This window comes from Pseudochaenichthys georgianus, chromosome 20 (genome assembly GCF_902827115.2).
Source record: "Pseudochaenichthys georgianus chromosome 20, fPseGeo1.2, whole genome shotgun sequence".
NCBI lineage: Eukaryota > Metazoa > Chordata > Actinopteri > Perciformes > Channichthyidae > Pseudochaenichthys > Pseudochaenichthys georgianus.
The window spans coordinates 55,829-72,573 of NC_047522.1; the positions used below are offsets into that span (position 1 = coordinate 55,829).

The 16,745-nt window shown below is 43.9% G+C and overlaps 1 protein-coding gene across 3 annotated transcripts in view; it reads left to right on the forward strand.

Moving 5' to 3' along the window:
• Positions 1-16,745, forward strand: part of oplah (5-oxoprolinase, ATP-hydrolysing) — a 30,588-nt gene that overhangs the window by 657 nt on the left and 13,186 nt on the right. For 2 of the 3 annotated variants that reach the window (XM_034108927.1, XM_034108926.1), the window contains exons 2-17: positions 3,927-4,133; positions 5,121-5,312; positions 6,318-6,432; positions 7,142-7,265; positions 8,028-8,223; positions 9,864-10,029; positions 10,320-10,458; positions 11,703-11,770; positions 12,159-12,334; positions 12,428-12,544; positions 12,890-13,002; positions 13,548-13,718; positions 14,782-14,919; positions 15,064-15,202; positions 15,341-15,453; positions 16,532-16,683. In XM_034108927.1, the coding sequence (XP_033964818.1) occupies positions 3,963-4,133; positions 5,121-5,312; positions 6,318-6,432; positions 7,142-7,265; positions 8,028-8,223; positions 9,864-10,029; positions 10,320-10,458; positions 11,703-11,770; positions 12,159-12,334; positions 12,428-12,544; positions 12,890-13,002; positions 13,548-13,718; positions 14,782-14,919; positions 15,064-15,202; positions 15,341-15,453; positions 16,532-16,683 (2,290 nt within the window). In that variant the 5' untranslated portion in view covers positions 3,927-3,962. The remainder of the gene's footprint in view (positions 1-3,926; positions 4,134-5,120; positions 5,313-6,317; positions 6,433-7,141; positions 7,266-8,027; positions 8,224-9,863; positions 10,030-10,319; positions 10,459-11,702; positions 11,771-12,158; positions 12,335-12,427; positions 12,545-12,889; positions 13,003-13,547; positions 13,719-14,781; positions 14,920-15,063; positions 15,203-15,340; positions 15,454-16,531; positions 16,684-16,745) is intronic. The other variant, XM_034108928.1, reaches the window with a different exon arrangement.

A 16,745-nucleotide genomic window follows, 5' to 3' on the forward strand; every position in this document is an offset into this window, starting at 1 on the left:
AATTACCAGACATACTAGTACATTTACTCAAGTAGCCTACTGCATGTGTACTTTACTTCAGTAGTTGGGTCATTCTACAGAAAAGGTGGAAGTGCTGTCACTTACTTTTGCAGACACCAAAATACATGACGTTGACCTAATACTCACATTCATTATATATGTTGAATAAATAGAGATTGTCTTTGCAATGGTACTAAATAAAAAATGGTTTTATACGTAAATTGCAATTTATTTAAAATGTCAAGTTCAAGGAACTGCCTTGTCACTTTGATCATACATGGAAGTGGAGCCTATAGTTTTAATTTAAAAGATTTTTCTTTCAATAAATAAATCTAATTTATATTTACATAACATTACAAGCATTAAATATAACACTGAAATGGTAAAAAAAAAAACACAAATTATTATTAATAATATCAAACAAATGTCAGTCACCCAAAATGACGTCATTGGTGTTGCTGCCATGGTTACTGCTACACAAAACGCTTTTATTTATACCGTCTCTGAAGTGCCTCCTGTAACAAGAGATCATTTGAGGCCGTGCACAAAGACATAAGTCAGATACGTCTTACTTTGTTTGTTAAAGGTGTCATTTTATCTTCACATTTTACATGCGTCTTTCAAGTCTGTCATAGTGTTACTCATTGCATACCCTAGGGGTGAACATTTGAATGGGAACATGTATTGAAGAGTTAAACGATTTTGATATTGACTGAAGCCACATTTGGTCTGACACATTGCAGCCATTTTGTTAAAATGGCTGCAATGTGTTTCTCCAAATTGCCACTGGTGTTACTCTTCTTCCTGGTAACATGTAACACGGCACCAGTGACATTCCTATACAAATAAGCTTTGTATAAAAATATAAAAATACTGTAAGCTCTACTTGTTGTGGATTCATCAAGTTAAGAGTTAGTTATTGCTATTTAACAGGTTTTAGATGTTTCTAGAAGGAATATATTTCAGCACATTTGTATCACCCAGATTCCACCTTTTCTGTAGAATGACCCAGTTCTGTTTTCTGCTACTTTAAAGGCTACTTCTACCTCCTTCATATTAATACAAAATGCTATCAACCAATTTAATGTAGTTTATAATGTAATTACCCAGTAGTATACATTAATAAATGTAGCTCTACTTAGACCAGCTGCAAGATTTTATTGATGAACATCATGCATTAATATTTATGGACAAATTCTGCATATAAAGTACTTTTCTTAAAGTATATTTTGATGCTTTTGGGGCAGTGGTGGACGAAGTCGATAAGGGCTTGGCTTGGCAACTGGAAGGTCACCAGTTCAAGTCCCGGCAAGACCAAGTGCTACCTAGGTGTCCCTGAGCAAGGCACCGTTCCCCACACTGCTCCCGGGCGCCGTTCAAAATGGCAGCCCACTGCTCCTAACACTAGGATGAGTCAAATGCAGAGAAACAATTTCCCCACGAGGGATTAATAAAAGTCCATCTTAAACTTTTGCACTTTTACATTTTTGTGAATGCAATACTTATACTTGTAGTTTTTTCCGCTGTGGTTTTACTGCTTTTAGTCAAATATCACATCTGTTGAGAGTAAGATAAGCATGAAGTGTGAAGTTAAGATGCACAGGAGTGCGTGAAACGTTTTGATGAGTGAGGAATGTCTGTAGTCAGCAAAATGTTAAACCAAACCTGGAGATCAGAGAGAGAGGGGGGGGTCTGACTTACATAAGCGTGGTGGGGGTTGATAAGAAATGTGAGTGTGTATTTAGTTTGGATGGACCCCATTCCCTCCAGCTTTGTTAAGGCCTGCCTTCCTACTCTCTCTTCACTCATCACTACAGCAATCAACTCCTCCCTGTCTTCTGGCACCATCCCACCATCCCTCAAAATAGCTGCTATCACCCCTATTCTGAAAAAACCCGGACTAAACCCTGACAACCCTAATAACGTCAGACCAATCTCGAACCTACCCTTTCTGTCAAAAGTTCTGGAACGCGCTGTAGCGTCACAACTTAAGCATCATCTTCCTGGCTCACCTGTGGAGTAACTACAAGGCTAGAAGCATACACAAACTAAAAGTTGCATACAACGATGCTTTACGGTTGCTGCTGAGGGTACCGAGATGGCACAGTGCCAGCCAGCTGTTTGTTAACTTGGGGGTACCTACTTGTCAAGCCCTTTTAAGAAAGTTAATGTACAGATTCACGTGTCGCCTGGAAGACTCGGACAATCATGTTATCTCGATTTTAATTAACCCTCTGAAGAGTTCTACCCGGTTCTCTTCCATGATTTGGAGACACTGGCGCAACAGCCTCTACAGACGGTGAGCATGTGTGGCTTGCTGTGATTGGACTGATTTTATGTTTTTATCTGTTTGTTTTTATCTGTTTTGTATTTAGCTTTTTATCTTATTTATTGATGTGTGTTTTGTCTTTTTGTGATATGGACCTTGAGTCTGAATAAAGATTGGATTTTGCTAATAACCTCTATGAAACTTTTCAATCCGGATTCCGCTCAAACCACAGTACCGAAACCGCACTCCTCAAAATTACAAATGACCTTCTCCTCTCCTCCGATGCTGGTAACCTCAACATCCTCATCCTCCTTGACCTCAGCGCTGCCTTCGACACCATCAATCACTCCATCCTCCTCACCCGTCTTGAAACCACCTTCAACATCACCGGCACTGCCCTCTCTTGGTTCACTTCATACCTCTCTGACAGAAACCAGTTCATCTACATCAATAACTGCAAATCCCCCACCGCTCCTCTGCCCCAAGGTGTCCCTCAAGGTTCAGTTCTCGGCCCCCTCCTCTTCATCCTTTACCTGCTTCCCCTTGGTCACATAATCCGCCGTCATGGACTTCAATCCCACTGCTTTGCCGACGACATCCAGCTTCTCATCTCCACCAAGTCCATCTCCACTGCTACCCACTCCATCCTGACAAACTGCATCACTGAAATAAAATCCTGGCTCCAACTTAACTACCTGAAACTCAACTGCGATAAATCTGAAATAATAATCATTGGACAAAACAAGCTCACCACACCTATCCATAACTTCGCCCTCAACATAGACGGCTTCCCAGTTCAAACCTCCCCTCACATCCGGAACCTAGGCATCATATTTGACCAAACCCTCTCCTACAACAAATACATCAAACAGATCACAAAGACAGCCTTCTTCCACCTCAAAAACATCGCCCGTCTACGTCCATCCCTCTCTCCCACTGCTGCCGAAACCCTCATCCACGCCTTCATCACCTCCCGTCTGGACTATTGCAACAGCCTCCTCTACGGTTCACCTGCAAAAATCCTCAAAAAACTTCAATATATCCAGAACTCCGCCGCCCGTCTACTCACCCACACCCGAATCGGTGAACACATTACACCCATCCTCATCAAGCTCCACTGGCTCCCCATCCCCCAGAGGATTGAGTATAAGATCCTCCTGATGACGTACAAAGCCCTCCATCACCTGGCCCCATCCCACCTGACTGACCTCCTCCACAGACACACTCCCACTCGCTCCCTCCGCTCTGCTACCGCCAACCTCCTGTCCCTCCCCACCCGGACCAACCTCAAGTCCTGGGGCGGCAGAGCCTTCTCCGTTGCTGCACCCCCCCTCTGGAACTCACTACCCCAATCCATCAGAGATTCTTCCTCCCTCACAGCATTCACAACATCACTCAAAACCCACCTGTTCAACACTGCATTCAACCACTGACCCCCCCCCCTATTTTCTGTTTTGTTTATCTCTTTTTGTATTTCTTTGTCATCTATTTTTTTTCTTAATTCTCTGTCAAAGCGTCTTTGAGTTTCATGAAAAGCGCTATAAAAGTCCCATGTATTATTATTATTATTATTATTATTAGTGAACGAGCATGTGTGTGTTATCGGCGCGGTGATACAGAGGATATAACTCACCTCACTCTCCTCCTGTGACTGCAGATTATCTCTCTCGGCAGCTCTTCTTCTCTCTTCACCATGGCTGAGACTCAGGGGAAATTCGACTTCGCCATCGACCGGGGGGGCACCTTCACCGATGTGTTTGCCCGTCTGCCCGATGGGAGCGAGAGAGTCCTGAAGCTGCTGTCCCGGGACCCCCAGAACTACAAAGACGCCCCAACAGAGGGGATCCGCAGGGTCCTGGAGGAGGTAACAGGACATTATTCGTACCATAAGCAAGCATTTTCTAGTTAATATTCCACTTGAGTTTTGGAGAATTACCGAACACTCAAAGACCAATGTAGCTGTCTTAACTTGGAGCTCCTTAAACGTTCCTTTTGATTCTCTGGAATCCTCATTAAATGTGATCTAAGATTTGCATTGTCAGAACTACACTATGCACAAATGCCAATAAAAGCCTTGACTCTAAATGTAATGAGTCTGGTTCAAGTTCCATAGCTCACCTCTTCGGAAGCCATTTTTACCAATACGTGTACCTGTTTTAATTGCAAAGACAAAGAGAATTTATTTTTTAGCTAGCAATTGTTTTAATAATAAAAGATAATTCAGTATAACACGTCAGAAACTAGTGAAAGACGCCCATGTCAAGTACAAGGTGACGTCTCTAAATGTTTCATTTCGTCAGGGCAAAACCCAGATACATCTACTTTTACATGATAGTAATAAATAATAATAATAATAATACATACAATACAAAAAAACTATGTAGATATGTAGACCTGGGTATCGTCGGCGTAACAGTGGAAATGAACATTATGATGACGGAGGATAGTGCCAAGGGGGAGTAGGTAGATAATAAACAGGAGTGGACCCAATACTGACCCCTGAGGAACACCATGTAGTACATTTGTGTGCAGATTTTCCCTGTTTGCTGACATTGCATGAAAATTACTTTTACAAATAATCAGAATAATTGGCGATTAGGGCGCCAAACTAATCAATTAGTTGCAATTAGTTCAAGCACAGGAAAATGTTAGTAACTTTGCGAGTGTAAAGCAGGAGCTGAAAAAAGAGCAAGCATAACAAAATATAAAAGCACCCATGCACAATATGTGTTTCCAAAGGCAATGTGGTGGATGAATGAATGCTGCACAGATCCATGTAGCTTTTATAGTATTGCTCATTAAATCAACACAAAATCAAAAACGACGTGAACCATGATATATTTTTGTACAGGAAACGGGGCGGATGTTCCCCCGCGAGCAGCCGGTGGACACCTCTCTGATTGGCTGGATCCGGATGGGCACCACGGTGGCGACCAACGCTCTGCTGGAGAGAGAGGGGGAGCGCACGGCTCTGATGGTCACACAGGGCTTCAAAGACCTGCTGCACATCGGCACTCAGGCCAGACCCAAGCTGTTCGATCTGGTGTGTAATGCTTGATGTTCTTAACACGTGAATATTTATACGAAAAGGTTTCAAACTAAATTGTAAAGTCATGAGTCCCTGAGCAAAGACACTTAAAAGGCCTTAGCACTGTTGTTTTGTCCCTTTTCGTTGTTTTAAGCTTGTCTTGTTGTCGTTTTTCACTTTCTGGTCATTGTGTCTCATATTTTTTGGTTTTGTGTTTCATTATTAGTGTCTTTGCTCTCATTACTTCCCTCCTTGTGGTTTTTATGCGTCATATTTGTTGTTTTGTGCCTCTTTTCATAATAATTGTGATCATTATGCACATTTTTTGTGGTTTTATGACTCTTTTAGTCATTTTAAGACTTTGTGGACATTTTGCATCTCCATGATAAGTGTCTTGACATTTTGCAGGTGATTTCAAGGTTTGGGCCTCTGGGTCTGTGCCTAGTCGGCCCATGTATCTTCCATATGTAAAGCGAGTCCAGACATGCTTATACAACATGCTAACTGAAAAGGCCACAGCTGAATTACTTGTATTCTAAATAGACAGCGTATCCGACCACAGTTCCTAAATCATCATCATGATGTTTTTTACCGTTCTGAAAGTGTTGTTCATGAATACCCCGGGTCCAGGTCGCTGTAACATACAAGGTTTAGACATTATTTTACGTAACGGAACACGGGGCAGTTTTTGGAGTTTGTCCCCTGACCCGTTGTACCATGAATGGTTTAAATGGTCACTTATCTATGGAGCTAATGCAGAACAGTTATGCATGTTGAAATATGGCCTCATCCTTATCTATAGGGCTCTGACATGAGCTGTTGGTCAAACTTTCCTCAAGACCGGCTTTTAAATGACTTCCTGTGTGTGTGTGTGTGTGTGTGTGTGTGTGTGTGTGTGTGTGTGTGTGTGTGTGTGTGTGTGTGTGTGTGTGTGTGCGTGCGTGCGTGCGTGCGTGCGTGGTGTGTGTGTGCATGTGTGCGTGTGTGTGTGTGTGTGTGTGTGTGTGTGTGTGTGTGTAGGAGGTGGCAGTTCCTGATGTGCTGTATGAAGAAGTCATAGAAGTGGCCGAGCGGGTTGTTCTCGTGCAAGATGGCTGCCAGCTGCCCAGGAAAGGCCCCAGGCGTCTTGTCACAGGTGTGAAACTCAAACCATTGTACCACCAATACACTTCACATTATGTCCGTCGTGACTTCAGTGGTGGGAGGAATACATTATATGTATTGTAAGTGTAGGAAAGTCAGCTCACACACACACACACACACACACACACACACACACACACACACACACACACACACACACACACACACACACACACCGCTGGATACTTAGTGACTCATTTCTTCACATACCAACTTATGTGTATTTACAAAAACTTTCCAAACAGCTATTTTCTATGGCATACTCATATTTATTCCTAGAATTTAAAAACGGCCCATAATATATTCCTATTAATTCTTTATTATGTCTTTATGAAACGGTCTTATTTATACCTTATCTATAGTGTATTTATTTTTCTACACTGCTGTTTGTAATGTGTATACTGCCTTATACAGATGTACAGATTTATATCATACTAAACATCCCTCTGCACTTCTGGTTAGAGGCTCACTGCTTGTGCAAGGACAATAGGCTGAATGTAATCTCAATCAATCTTCTGTCACATGCACGATGGCATTGTTTGATAGCATCATTTTAATTGCCCTGCTGTGTGTGTGTGTGTGTGTGTGTGTGTGTGTGTGTGTGTGTGTGTGTGTGTGTGTGTGTGTGTGTGTGTGTGTGTGTGTGTGTGTGTGTGTGTGTGTGTGTGTGTGTGTGTGTGTGTGTGTGTGTGTTCCCTCAGGCAGCACAGGAGACTCTCTGGAGGTGTGGAGGGAGCTGGATCTGGATCTGGTGGAGAAGGACCTGAAGGGGGTTTTGTCCCGGGGGATCACCAGCCTCGCTGTCCTCCTGCTGCACTCCTACACGTCAGTACATCTAGTCCTTCTACCTTTTAAGGATTGTCCCCGCCCATCTCTCCTTCTCTTATAGAAGTCATTTGTCTGTTCCCCCTGTCACTGTCACTGGTGAACAGCTCCCACCCTCTCTGTGGGGATAGTGGTATGTATGTCAGAGGTGTCGGGTGTCTGATAGCCTGGTTCCACTGTTACTGTATGGGTCCCCATGAGCTGCACTGGGGGAAAGTGTATGTTTAACTTTAAGAGGTGCATCTATTTCCTAATTTTTGAAAGTCTAAACCTGCCGTTTCCAACTTTTCTTTCCTTCTCAGAACTATACATTCCATAATAAAACATTTAGTATTTCTTAGCTTACATGTTCTGCTAAATTGCCAAAGCTACAGGACCTTCACTCGCTCAAAATAAAAGTTCTCCAAGTAACTGGAAATTAAAAACGTGCATTATATTAAAGTGTATCCCACTTTATCGAACATGTTTTAATTTACTGGAAAGAAGCGGATGCATCAGATCTATAGAACAACACACCTAATACAATTTACATCAAAACTCGCACACCAAGGACATGATGTTATATAATACTAGTGTGAGATAAATAACTATCTATTCCCATGTTCTCCTTGAATCCATTCACACTTCTACCTCCACTTGCTTTCACATATCTCAGCTTTAAAAGATAAAGGCAAGCTTTAGAGGAGCGGTTTTAATTACATAAGACTTTTATGTTTGCTTTACATTCCTGCCTCGCCTCATTCCTCTGCCTCTCTCCTTCAGATGGTCGGATCACGAGAAAGCCGTCGGCGCTCTGGCTCTCCGTCTGGGCTTCTCTCAGGTGTCTCTGTCCAGCCAGGTGATGCCCATGGTGCGGGCGGTGCCTCGCGGATACACCGTCTGCGCAGATGCATACCTCACTCCCAAAATACATCAGTACTTAAAGGGCTTCACCTCTGGGTTCAAGGGGGGCCTCAAGGTGTGTTTTCCACTAGACCCACGTAAAGGTCACCTATTATGCAAAATCCACTTGTCCATGTCTCTTCTACTTCAACACGTGTCCCCTCTGTGTGAAGAGACTCTCAACGTTTCAGGAAAAAAAATTCTCTCACTTTTTGTCCTGATCAAATGCCAAAAAAAAAGACAAATGAGCTGATCAGATTTTGGCCACTTTATGATGTCATAACGATGATTTGTCTTGTGTAACCATTAGCCAATCAGCAACAAGGTAACCCCCCCCCCCCCACCTTATCACCTGAATCTCCTCCTAGAGCACCATTGAGTTCTTTGTAACCAAATGTCTCTCAGAGGGGCGTGGGGCAGAGTTCCCGTTAGAATATTTGTTCGCCGGTCAACATGTCCGTTAAAGTTTAAATCTTCCGGGCAAAATTAGAAAAGTTCCAGTCAAAGGTCTTCTTTGTTATTTATTGAGCTTTAAAACAAATTGATATGATTCAATATTAAACAAACTAATTATAGTAGATTAACTACATTATTCAAAAGTGAACAGTAACTTATAATAACACAGGAATAATAAACGGAGCGCTCTCCCCCTCTCCTGACAGCCCGTCAGTATCTAGTAATGAGTGACCCGACAGTAAAACTAAACACATCTATAACTAGTTTAGGTAGTTTGAGAGGTCATTAAAATAGCTACGTGTGATATTGTAACCTGAAGTGTGTTTTGTTCCGCTCACCGCTGCAGATGATCATGCAGAGCTGCGTGTCGAGTCTCGACTCGTCAGCAGCAGCTGATCTCTCTCTCCCGTCAGATTAGACTCGCGTTTATGTCCATATCGATCAGATCCAGCTAGTTCTAGCTAATGATATGACTACCTACTTATCAAAAGACACCTAAACAATAAGTGTCGCTATGCAACCGGGTGAGGCCACAAAGTATAGCGCAGCATTATGCGTCTGTTTACATGCCCACCGGAACCCCGAGGCATTACCAACAGATCAACGCACAATCAACCCACACAGGACATCTCTCTCTCCACATTAAGTGTTAGACATTAGAGTTGACTATTCTTGTCTGTCACATACTCTTTTGTCTGTCTCATAAATGGTGCAAGTTGCGCAACTGATGCGGTATTGCGCTAAACGGAAATTATTTTGACCGGACACTTTGACCGGAGAGATTTAGATTTGCCGGTCTTCAGCATATTTTACCGGTCATAGTCCGGTAATTACCGGCTAACGGGAACTCTGGCGTGGGGAGGGGCTCCTTATTTCCATCTAAAGTAACAGACAGAGAATCAGCACTTTGGAAACAGGGCTGAAACAGAGGGGATTATGGGTAATGCTGCAATGATCTGTTTGGTGTTTCAGCCAATCAGAGACATGTTCTGTATATATCTGAGACCTGTGATATACTGATGAAAAACAGTATAATAGGCGACCTTTAAGACTTCATATATGTTTTGATATTAGATTTTCCTTTTCCTATTAGCAATCATTTGAATACGACTCTGCTAGGTCACACCAGGCAGCAGTGACGTCCGTTTTAATCTGCAGGTGGCGCTTCTGTTTTTGAAGTTTCGACATGTTTTTGATATGCTGAGCTTCATCCAAACAGCAATATGATCTCCTCCATCTCCACCGTCCCTCTGTCCTCAGGATGTGGACGTCCTGTTCATGCAGTCGGACGGTGGGCTGACTCCCATGGATCAGTTCTGCGGGTCGCGGGCCGTCCTCTCCGGCCCCGCGGGGGGGGTGGTGGGATACGCCATCACTTCATACAACCAGATGGAGAAGAAAGCTGTGATTGGCTTTGACATGGGAGGTGAGTAGGGGCAATGCTGCATAATGAAGAACAGTGGAGCTGCAGAGAAGCGGAGGGATATTGTTAGTGTACATTTATTGCAGGCAAACACACTATGTGAGGAACTTCCTGCTGTTGTGTTGTAGTTTTAAACGCCTTTAAACATTGTTATTACATGTGACCTGTTTTATTATCCTGTGCATAGATTATTTACAGATTAAAGAAAATGGGAATAAACGGGAGGGATGCTAAGTGTTAGCTTTCCATGCTACTTGTCTTCCTGATTTCTTCCATCTTATTGCACTCTCCAGGAACATCCACTGATGTAAGTCGCTACGCGGGTCAGTATGAACACGTGTTCGAAGCGACGACTGCCGGAGTCACCCTGCAGGCCCCGCAGCTGGACATCAACACTGTAGCTGCAGGAGGAGGGTCCCGCCTCTTCTTCAGGTCGGTCACTAGCTCCGAACAACAGGGAAATGACCACTGTGAGGAAGGGGGAGAGCAGACTCAAAGGTTTAGCAATGCACTATGATAGGTGATAGGTTTAGCTCGATCACTGATTGAGAGGAGAGAGAGTAGTAAGCTGGGAATATGTGAATGAATGACTAAAGACGGTCTTCCTGGTTGAACTTGCGCTAAGCTTCATTTCAATCAGGAGAGACGGTGTTGATGTAACGATATATATGTATTGCCGGGGAATACACAGATGCACGTAATGGTGTTTGGCGAGTAGACCCCGCTGGGCTTAAACCTGGGGGTCGACTTCAAATCTGATTGTATAAAGTGCTAGGATAGAATGACCTCAGTTCTTACTAGAACAAAGTGGCACAGGCATGAACGACTGTAGGCCCTTTTGTCCAAAGTACTTAAGCTTTGAGATTTTGAGTACTCTTGTCGTTTTTTAAAGCAGATAAGGCCATGTTATCATTACTTGTCAGATGCTTTTATCCAAAGCGACTTACATACTCAATACTGACATGCTGACTGCAGTGGGGTTTGAACCTGTGACCGCCTGATCCGAACACCAAGGCTCTATCCACTGCGCCACACGCCTATCACACATTCACAATACTCTTTCTTCCTCTCTGCATCCAGTTGGATCCAGATTTGTACAATGTCTGCCCCTTTGGGTTTCATGGCCTCTCTCCTTTCTGTTGTTTAGAGTATAGGTGAGGTCCTGATAATTTATTCCGGTAAATTACTCTGACCTACTAATTGACCTGACAGAAGTTATTGAGTCTATGTAAGTTTACTGCTTGGCTCAGATCCACCAACGTCAGCAATATCTCACCTCTAGTAACTCCCCGAAGAACCAGGTTCAATTAACTGCTGTTTCTATTCAGACAACTCTTTTTAATCTGTTTAAGCGATAACATAACCACCCTTTTGAGGCCTCAATGTGTTTCTCCTTAAATCCGGAGCCCCCCTCCCTGCTGTGAGAGGAGAGGAAAGAAACTGCCTACTCTCTTATCAGAGAGTAGGGCATAAATCGTTATAGGTCTTACACTCAACTTAACAAACCACTTTGTTTTGTTTATGCTGTAAATATAGAAAAACCTAAAATATGAAGCATTTTCATTGTGGGTTATACAAGAATATAATTGATTATATTTGATTATAACTAACTTTCGTTTTAAGTATTTACTTCATACTATGAAGCTCTCAACACTGTTGTCCCTCCTTCCTCTCAGATCAGGGATGTTTGTGGTTGGACCAGAGTCTGCAGGAGCTCATCCAGGACCCGCCTGCTACAGAAAAGGTAACTCACTGTAGTGCTTCCTCCCTTGTAATCTGTTTTACAAACTATACATGTCCTTCCGTCATTAAATCCATCAGTGTGACATAAATCCACACAGAGCTTCTCCTTCTGTCTCCTCGTGTCCTCCTCCCTCCTCCTTCTGTGGATGTATAATCTGGTTTAGGAAGCCTGGACATTGGCACAGGTCAGATGATATAACTGAAGCTGGATCTCCTAGTGCTCAGTTGGAAATGTGCTGTGTGCCAACAAAAATAAACACGACTTCAAATCTAATGTTCCCTGTCGGGCAGAACATTTCTCACAGACTTACATATGTTAAAATACAAGACTGAAATACCCGCTTTGAACCGCATTCAGTTTACATGTATTCCCTTTATTGTGTTCCTAGGCGGCCCTCTGACTGTGACCGATGCTAACTTAGCTCTGGGTCGACTCCTCCCGTCCTTCTTCCCAAAGATCTTCGGGCCGGGGGAGAATGAGGCGCTGTCTTCAGAGGAAACCATGAAGCATTTCCATCGTCTGAGCAAGGAGATCAACTCCTTCCTGTCCTCTAAGCAATCACAGGCACTAAAAACTACGGATATAGTTCTAAATAAGTCTATAAGGGAGTATCACTGATGAGGCTGTAATGTGGTTTTGTTGTGTTTTTATTCGCAGGTTATTACAAATGGAGCCAACGGCAGCGGGCCAGAGATGAGTGTGGAGGAGGTTGCGATGGGATTCATCCGTGTTGCTAATGAGGCCATGTGCCGGCCAATCAGAGCGCTGACACAGGTATGCTTTGGGTTTTAACTCCAGATAATTGTTTGGTTGGTAAATGTGTCAAATCGGGCTGTCACCATCCCAGTGGTTTCAGATTTCATTTACTTTTTGCATTTTAATTGTGGATGAATTTAAATAGATTTCAGGGTAATCTTTGTTTCTTTCATTTTGCATATCTCGTGCTTTGTTGTGTTTTCACTTTAACATTTCTACCTTGTGTGTATATATTTTTTTTTCTTTATAATCCCTAAAATAAAATCAATCAATACTGGTACAACACACATACCTGTAGTGCAAATGATTTTAATTATGATTTGTCTTCATTCTTTTCTCTTTCCTTACACCCATACCTCCCAGGCTAAAGGCCATGACACCTCTCAGCATGTGTTGGCGTGTTTCGGGGGGGCAGGTGGGCAACATGCCTGTGCCATCGCCCGCGCCCTGGGGATGAAGACTGTCTTCATACACAAGTAAGGGAGAGTGTGTGTGTGTGTGTGTGTGTGTGTGTGTGTGTGTGTGTGTGTGTGTGTGTGTGTGTGTGTGTGTGTGTGTGTGTGTGTGTGTGTGTGTGTGTGTGTGTGTGTGTGTGTGTGTGTGTGTGTGTGTGTGTGTGTGGTCTAGCATTACTATACTTGTGGGGACCTAAATCTGTTTACATAGTCACGTGTGGGGACTGGCTTCCCTTATGGGGACAAAATGGAGGTCCCCATGAGGGGGATCATTAATTTTAGGGTGAAGACTTGGTTAGGGTTAGGGTTAGGCATGTGTTGGTTCTGGTTAAGGTTAGGATAAGTCTCCAGGAAATGCATGTAAGTCACTGTAATGTCCCCTGAAGTGATGTATACATGGTGTGTGTGTGTGTGTGTGTGTGTGTGTGTGTGTGTGTGTGTGTGTGTGTGTGTGTGTGTGTGTGTGTGTGTGTGTGTGTGTGTGTGTGTGTGTGTGTGTGTGTGTGTGTGTGTGTGTGTGTGTGTGTGTGTGTGTGTGTGTGTGTGTGTGTGTGTGTGTGTCACAGATACAGCGGCGTGCTGTCGGCCTACGGCCTGGCTCTGGCTGACGTGGTGGAGGAGGAGCAGGAGCCGTGTTCCCTGCAGTACGAGCAGCAGGCCTTCAGGGATCTGAACCGGAGGGTGGAGCAGCTCTCAGAGCGCTGCCGAGAGACGCTGTGTGCGCGAGGATTCAGCAGGTCAGCAGGTCACTGCGGGGTGATCAGGTTAAACTAGACCCTCTACAGAATCAGAAAACATGTATTCGTCCCACAGAGGGGAAAAGTACATTGCTACAGCAGAAAAGAGCCAAAGACAGCTTCAGGTTACCTAAGAAGCATGCGTAAAAAAATATTAAAGATAAAAAAAATGATGATAAAAAAATACACAATATACAAAATACACATCCTGTAACAGTTCTGAGGATTTAGTAGGTGTGTTAGTCGAGTCGTTTTCACTGTTATACTCACTAAACAAGTAATGAAACCAAGATGGAGGTGTGTGTGTGTGTGTATTGCAGTTGTGGAATAAATCTAAGTAAAAGTACACAGAATTTTCTCAATTTTAAATGTTGAGGTATATATATTGTGCAAGATTGATATCATCATAATAATCGTCAGAAGCACAGTCAATACTTTTACTTTCTTATACAAAACTTTACTTAAAGGGGACCTATCATGCAAAATGCACTTTTGTACGTCTTTTATACATGAATATGTGTCCCCGGTGTGTTAGAAAACACAACCCTCTCTCTTTTCCTCCGTACCCAAATCTCTAAAAACGGAGCTGCAACGGATCCTGATCCAGACTGATCCAGATTTGAAATTGTTCTGACGTCAGAAACGGGGAGCTCCGCCTATATGGGCAACTCTCCACCTATCAGGAGGAGACAGCCACGGCCATTGCCGCTCGAAAGCACTGGAGACGCTGTAGTACATATGCCAGGCCTGTAGGTGGCGCTGTAGTCTGCCACAAAAGCAGCGAAGAAGACTTCTCACAGAATCAGCCCTTTCAAAAACAGGGCTGAAAAAGAGCAAATAGAGCGAAATGAGGCTTGGCTAAAATGCATGATCTGTTTGGTATTTTGAACAAAAAACTTCACCGACATGTTTTATAGGTATGGCCCTACAATATATTATTCAAATATAGCATGATAGGTCCACTTTAAGAACGGTTTAGGATGCAGGACAGTGTTGTATTAGTACTTTAAATTCAGTGCAGGCTCTGAATACGTCCTCTCCTTCTGTTTCTTGTCGTCTTCAGCAGTCAGATATCGCTGGAAGTCTTCCTCCACCTGCGATATAAAGGCACAGACTGCGCCCTCATGGTCACCGCTGACGGTCACCCCGCTAACGCTCAGTCCTGTGCAGCCGGAGACTTCCGCAGCGCCTTCACCAAGCGGTCAGATTTGTCTCTACACATTTATTCAACAGGTTTACCCGTTGCCTCTTACACATTTCACCCTTTGTATCGGTTTGAAATCCTCTTGTTCACATTGTATAAACAGTCGAGTTCATTCCTGCCGCTGCCTTTTCTCTTCTTTAGTTATCTGAAGGAGTTTGGATTCACCATCCCGGACAGACCCATCATGGTGGATGACATCAGAGTGAGGGGTTGTGGGAAATCTGGGATCAAATCTGTGTATAAAACCAAGACGGGGCGCGGACAGGCCAACCCAGTCACGGTACACACACTCTTATAAATACATACAACTCAAATACACAGAAAAACGTCCTAACGTGAAAAAGTGACAAAAGAAAGCAAGTTTATATCGGTTTTAAATCCTCCCTTTTTAAATGTATTATTCTGTTCTTCCGTGTAGATGACCAAGTGTTACTTTGAGGAAGGGTACCTGGACACAGGTGTGTATCTGTGGGAGGAGCTGCCGTCCGGTCACAGCATCAAGGGGCCGGCCATCATCATCGACAAAAACAGGCAGGTGTTATAACAGCTGTGAAAATAAAAAATCACCCATCACCGGCTTGAGCTTCAATAATCAGGATACATGTATTTATTATCCTTGCAAGAATGGAAGTAGTCAACAGACTGGAACATTTGAATAGATAAACATTGACTGAGTCATTTTGCAGTCCCAATAATTGTCATTAAGTGAAGGGAAACTTCTGTGTAGCAGCAATGCAGTCACCGACTCAGGAAGGAGACACGGTGGAGCAGGAGCTTTGATGTCAAAGCACTGGAGGTTTATTTGGAGTTACGGCCGGAGAATTCACATCACAAGTCACAGCAGTCACGGTCTGACTGCACGGGTGGTTGCCACGCCAACTCTGGAGCGCCTCTCTCTCGTTAGCCCATTGAGCTGGTTTCAGAGAGAGTCGTCAACATGTTTTGATAAGATAGCTTTAGACAGTTAGGCACACTGAGTCACTTGCATCCGTCACTTATGGCCTCGAAGATGTCATACCGTGGAGTACGCAAACAACAAAGAAGGAAGTGTCCCAGTGCACCCACAACAACAGACCATCTGTGACCGAGTGTTGCCCGGTCACAGAATGGGAACGATAACATTATGGCTCAAGCAGCCTATGTCCTTAACGGAGATAACAGACGGGTTGGTCCTGTTCGTCATATCTAGGTGTCTAGGTCAATAACTTCCCTAACAGACGTGATATTTTTCCACATACTGAGATACTTCCACTTGAGCCTACTTTTGAGCTAACAGTGGTTTCTTTAAAATACATGAATGGTAAATGGACTGTACTTATATAGCGCTTTATCCAGTCTTTAAGACCCCTCAAAGCGCTTTACATACTACATGTCATTCACCCATTCACACAGAGCAGTGCACCTTACTCTAGGAACTAACATTCACACACCGTTGGCCATCGGGAGCAACTCAGGGTTAAGTATCTCGCCCAAGGATACATCGACACGTTGGCTGCACGGGCTGGGATCGAACCCACAACCTTCTGGTTGAAAGACGACCGCACTCCCTCGCAGCCACAGTCGAATGCCTGTTTTGCCTGAATATGTGTTCTGCTCTTTCCTCCATCAGCACCATCCTGGTGGAGCCGTGCTGTGAGGCCCGTCTGACAGCAGGGGGCGATGTGTGCATGACGGTGGGCTCGGACCCTCACTGCGCTCTGGGCACGGAGCTCAACACCGTGCAGCTCTCCATCTTCTCTCACCGCTTCATGAGCATCGCAGGTACACATCACAGGGGAGGAGGGGGGGTCAAGTGGAGGAGGGGGGGTCAAGTGGAGGAGGGG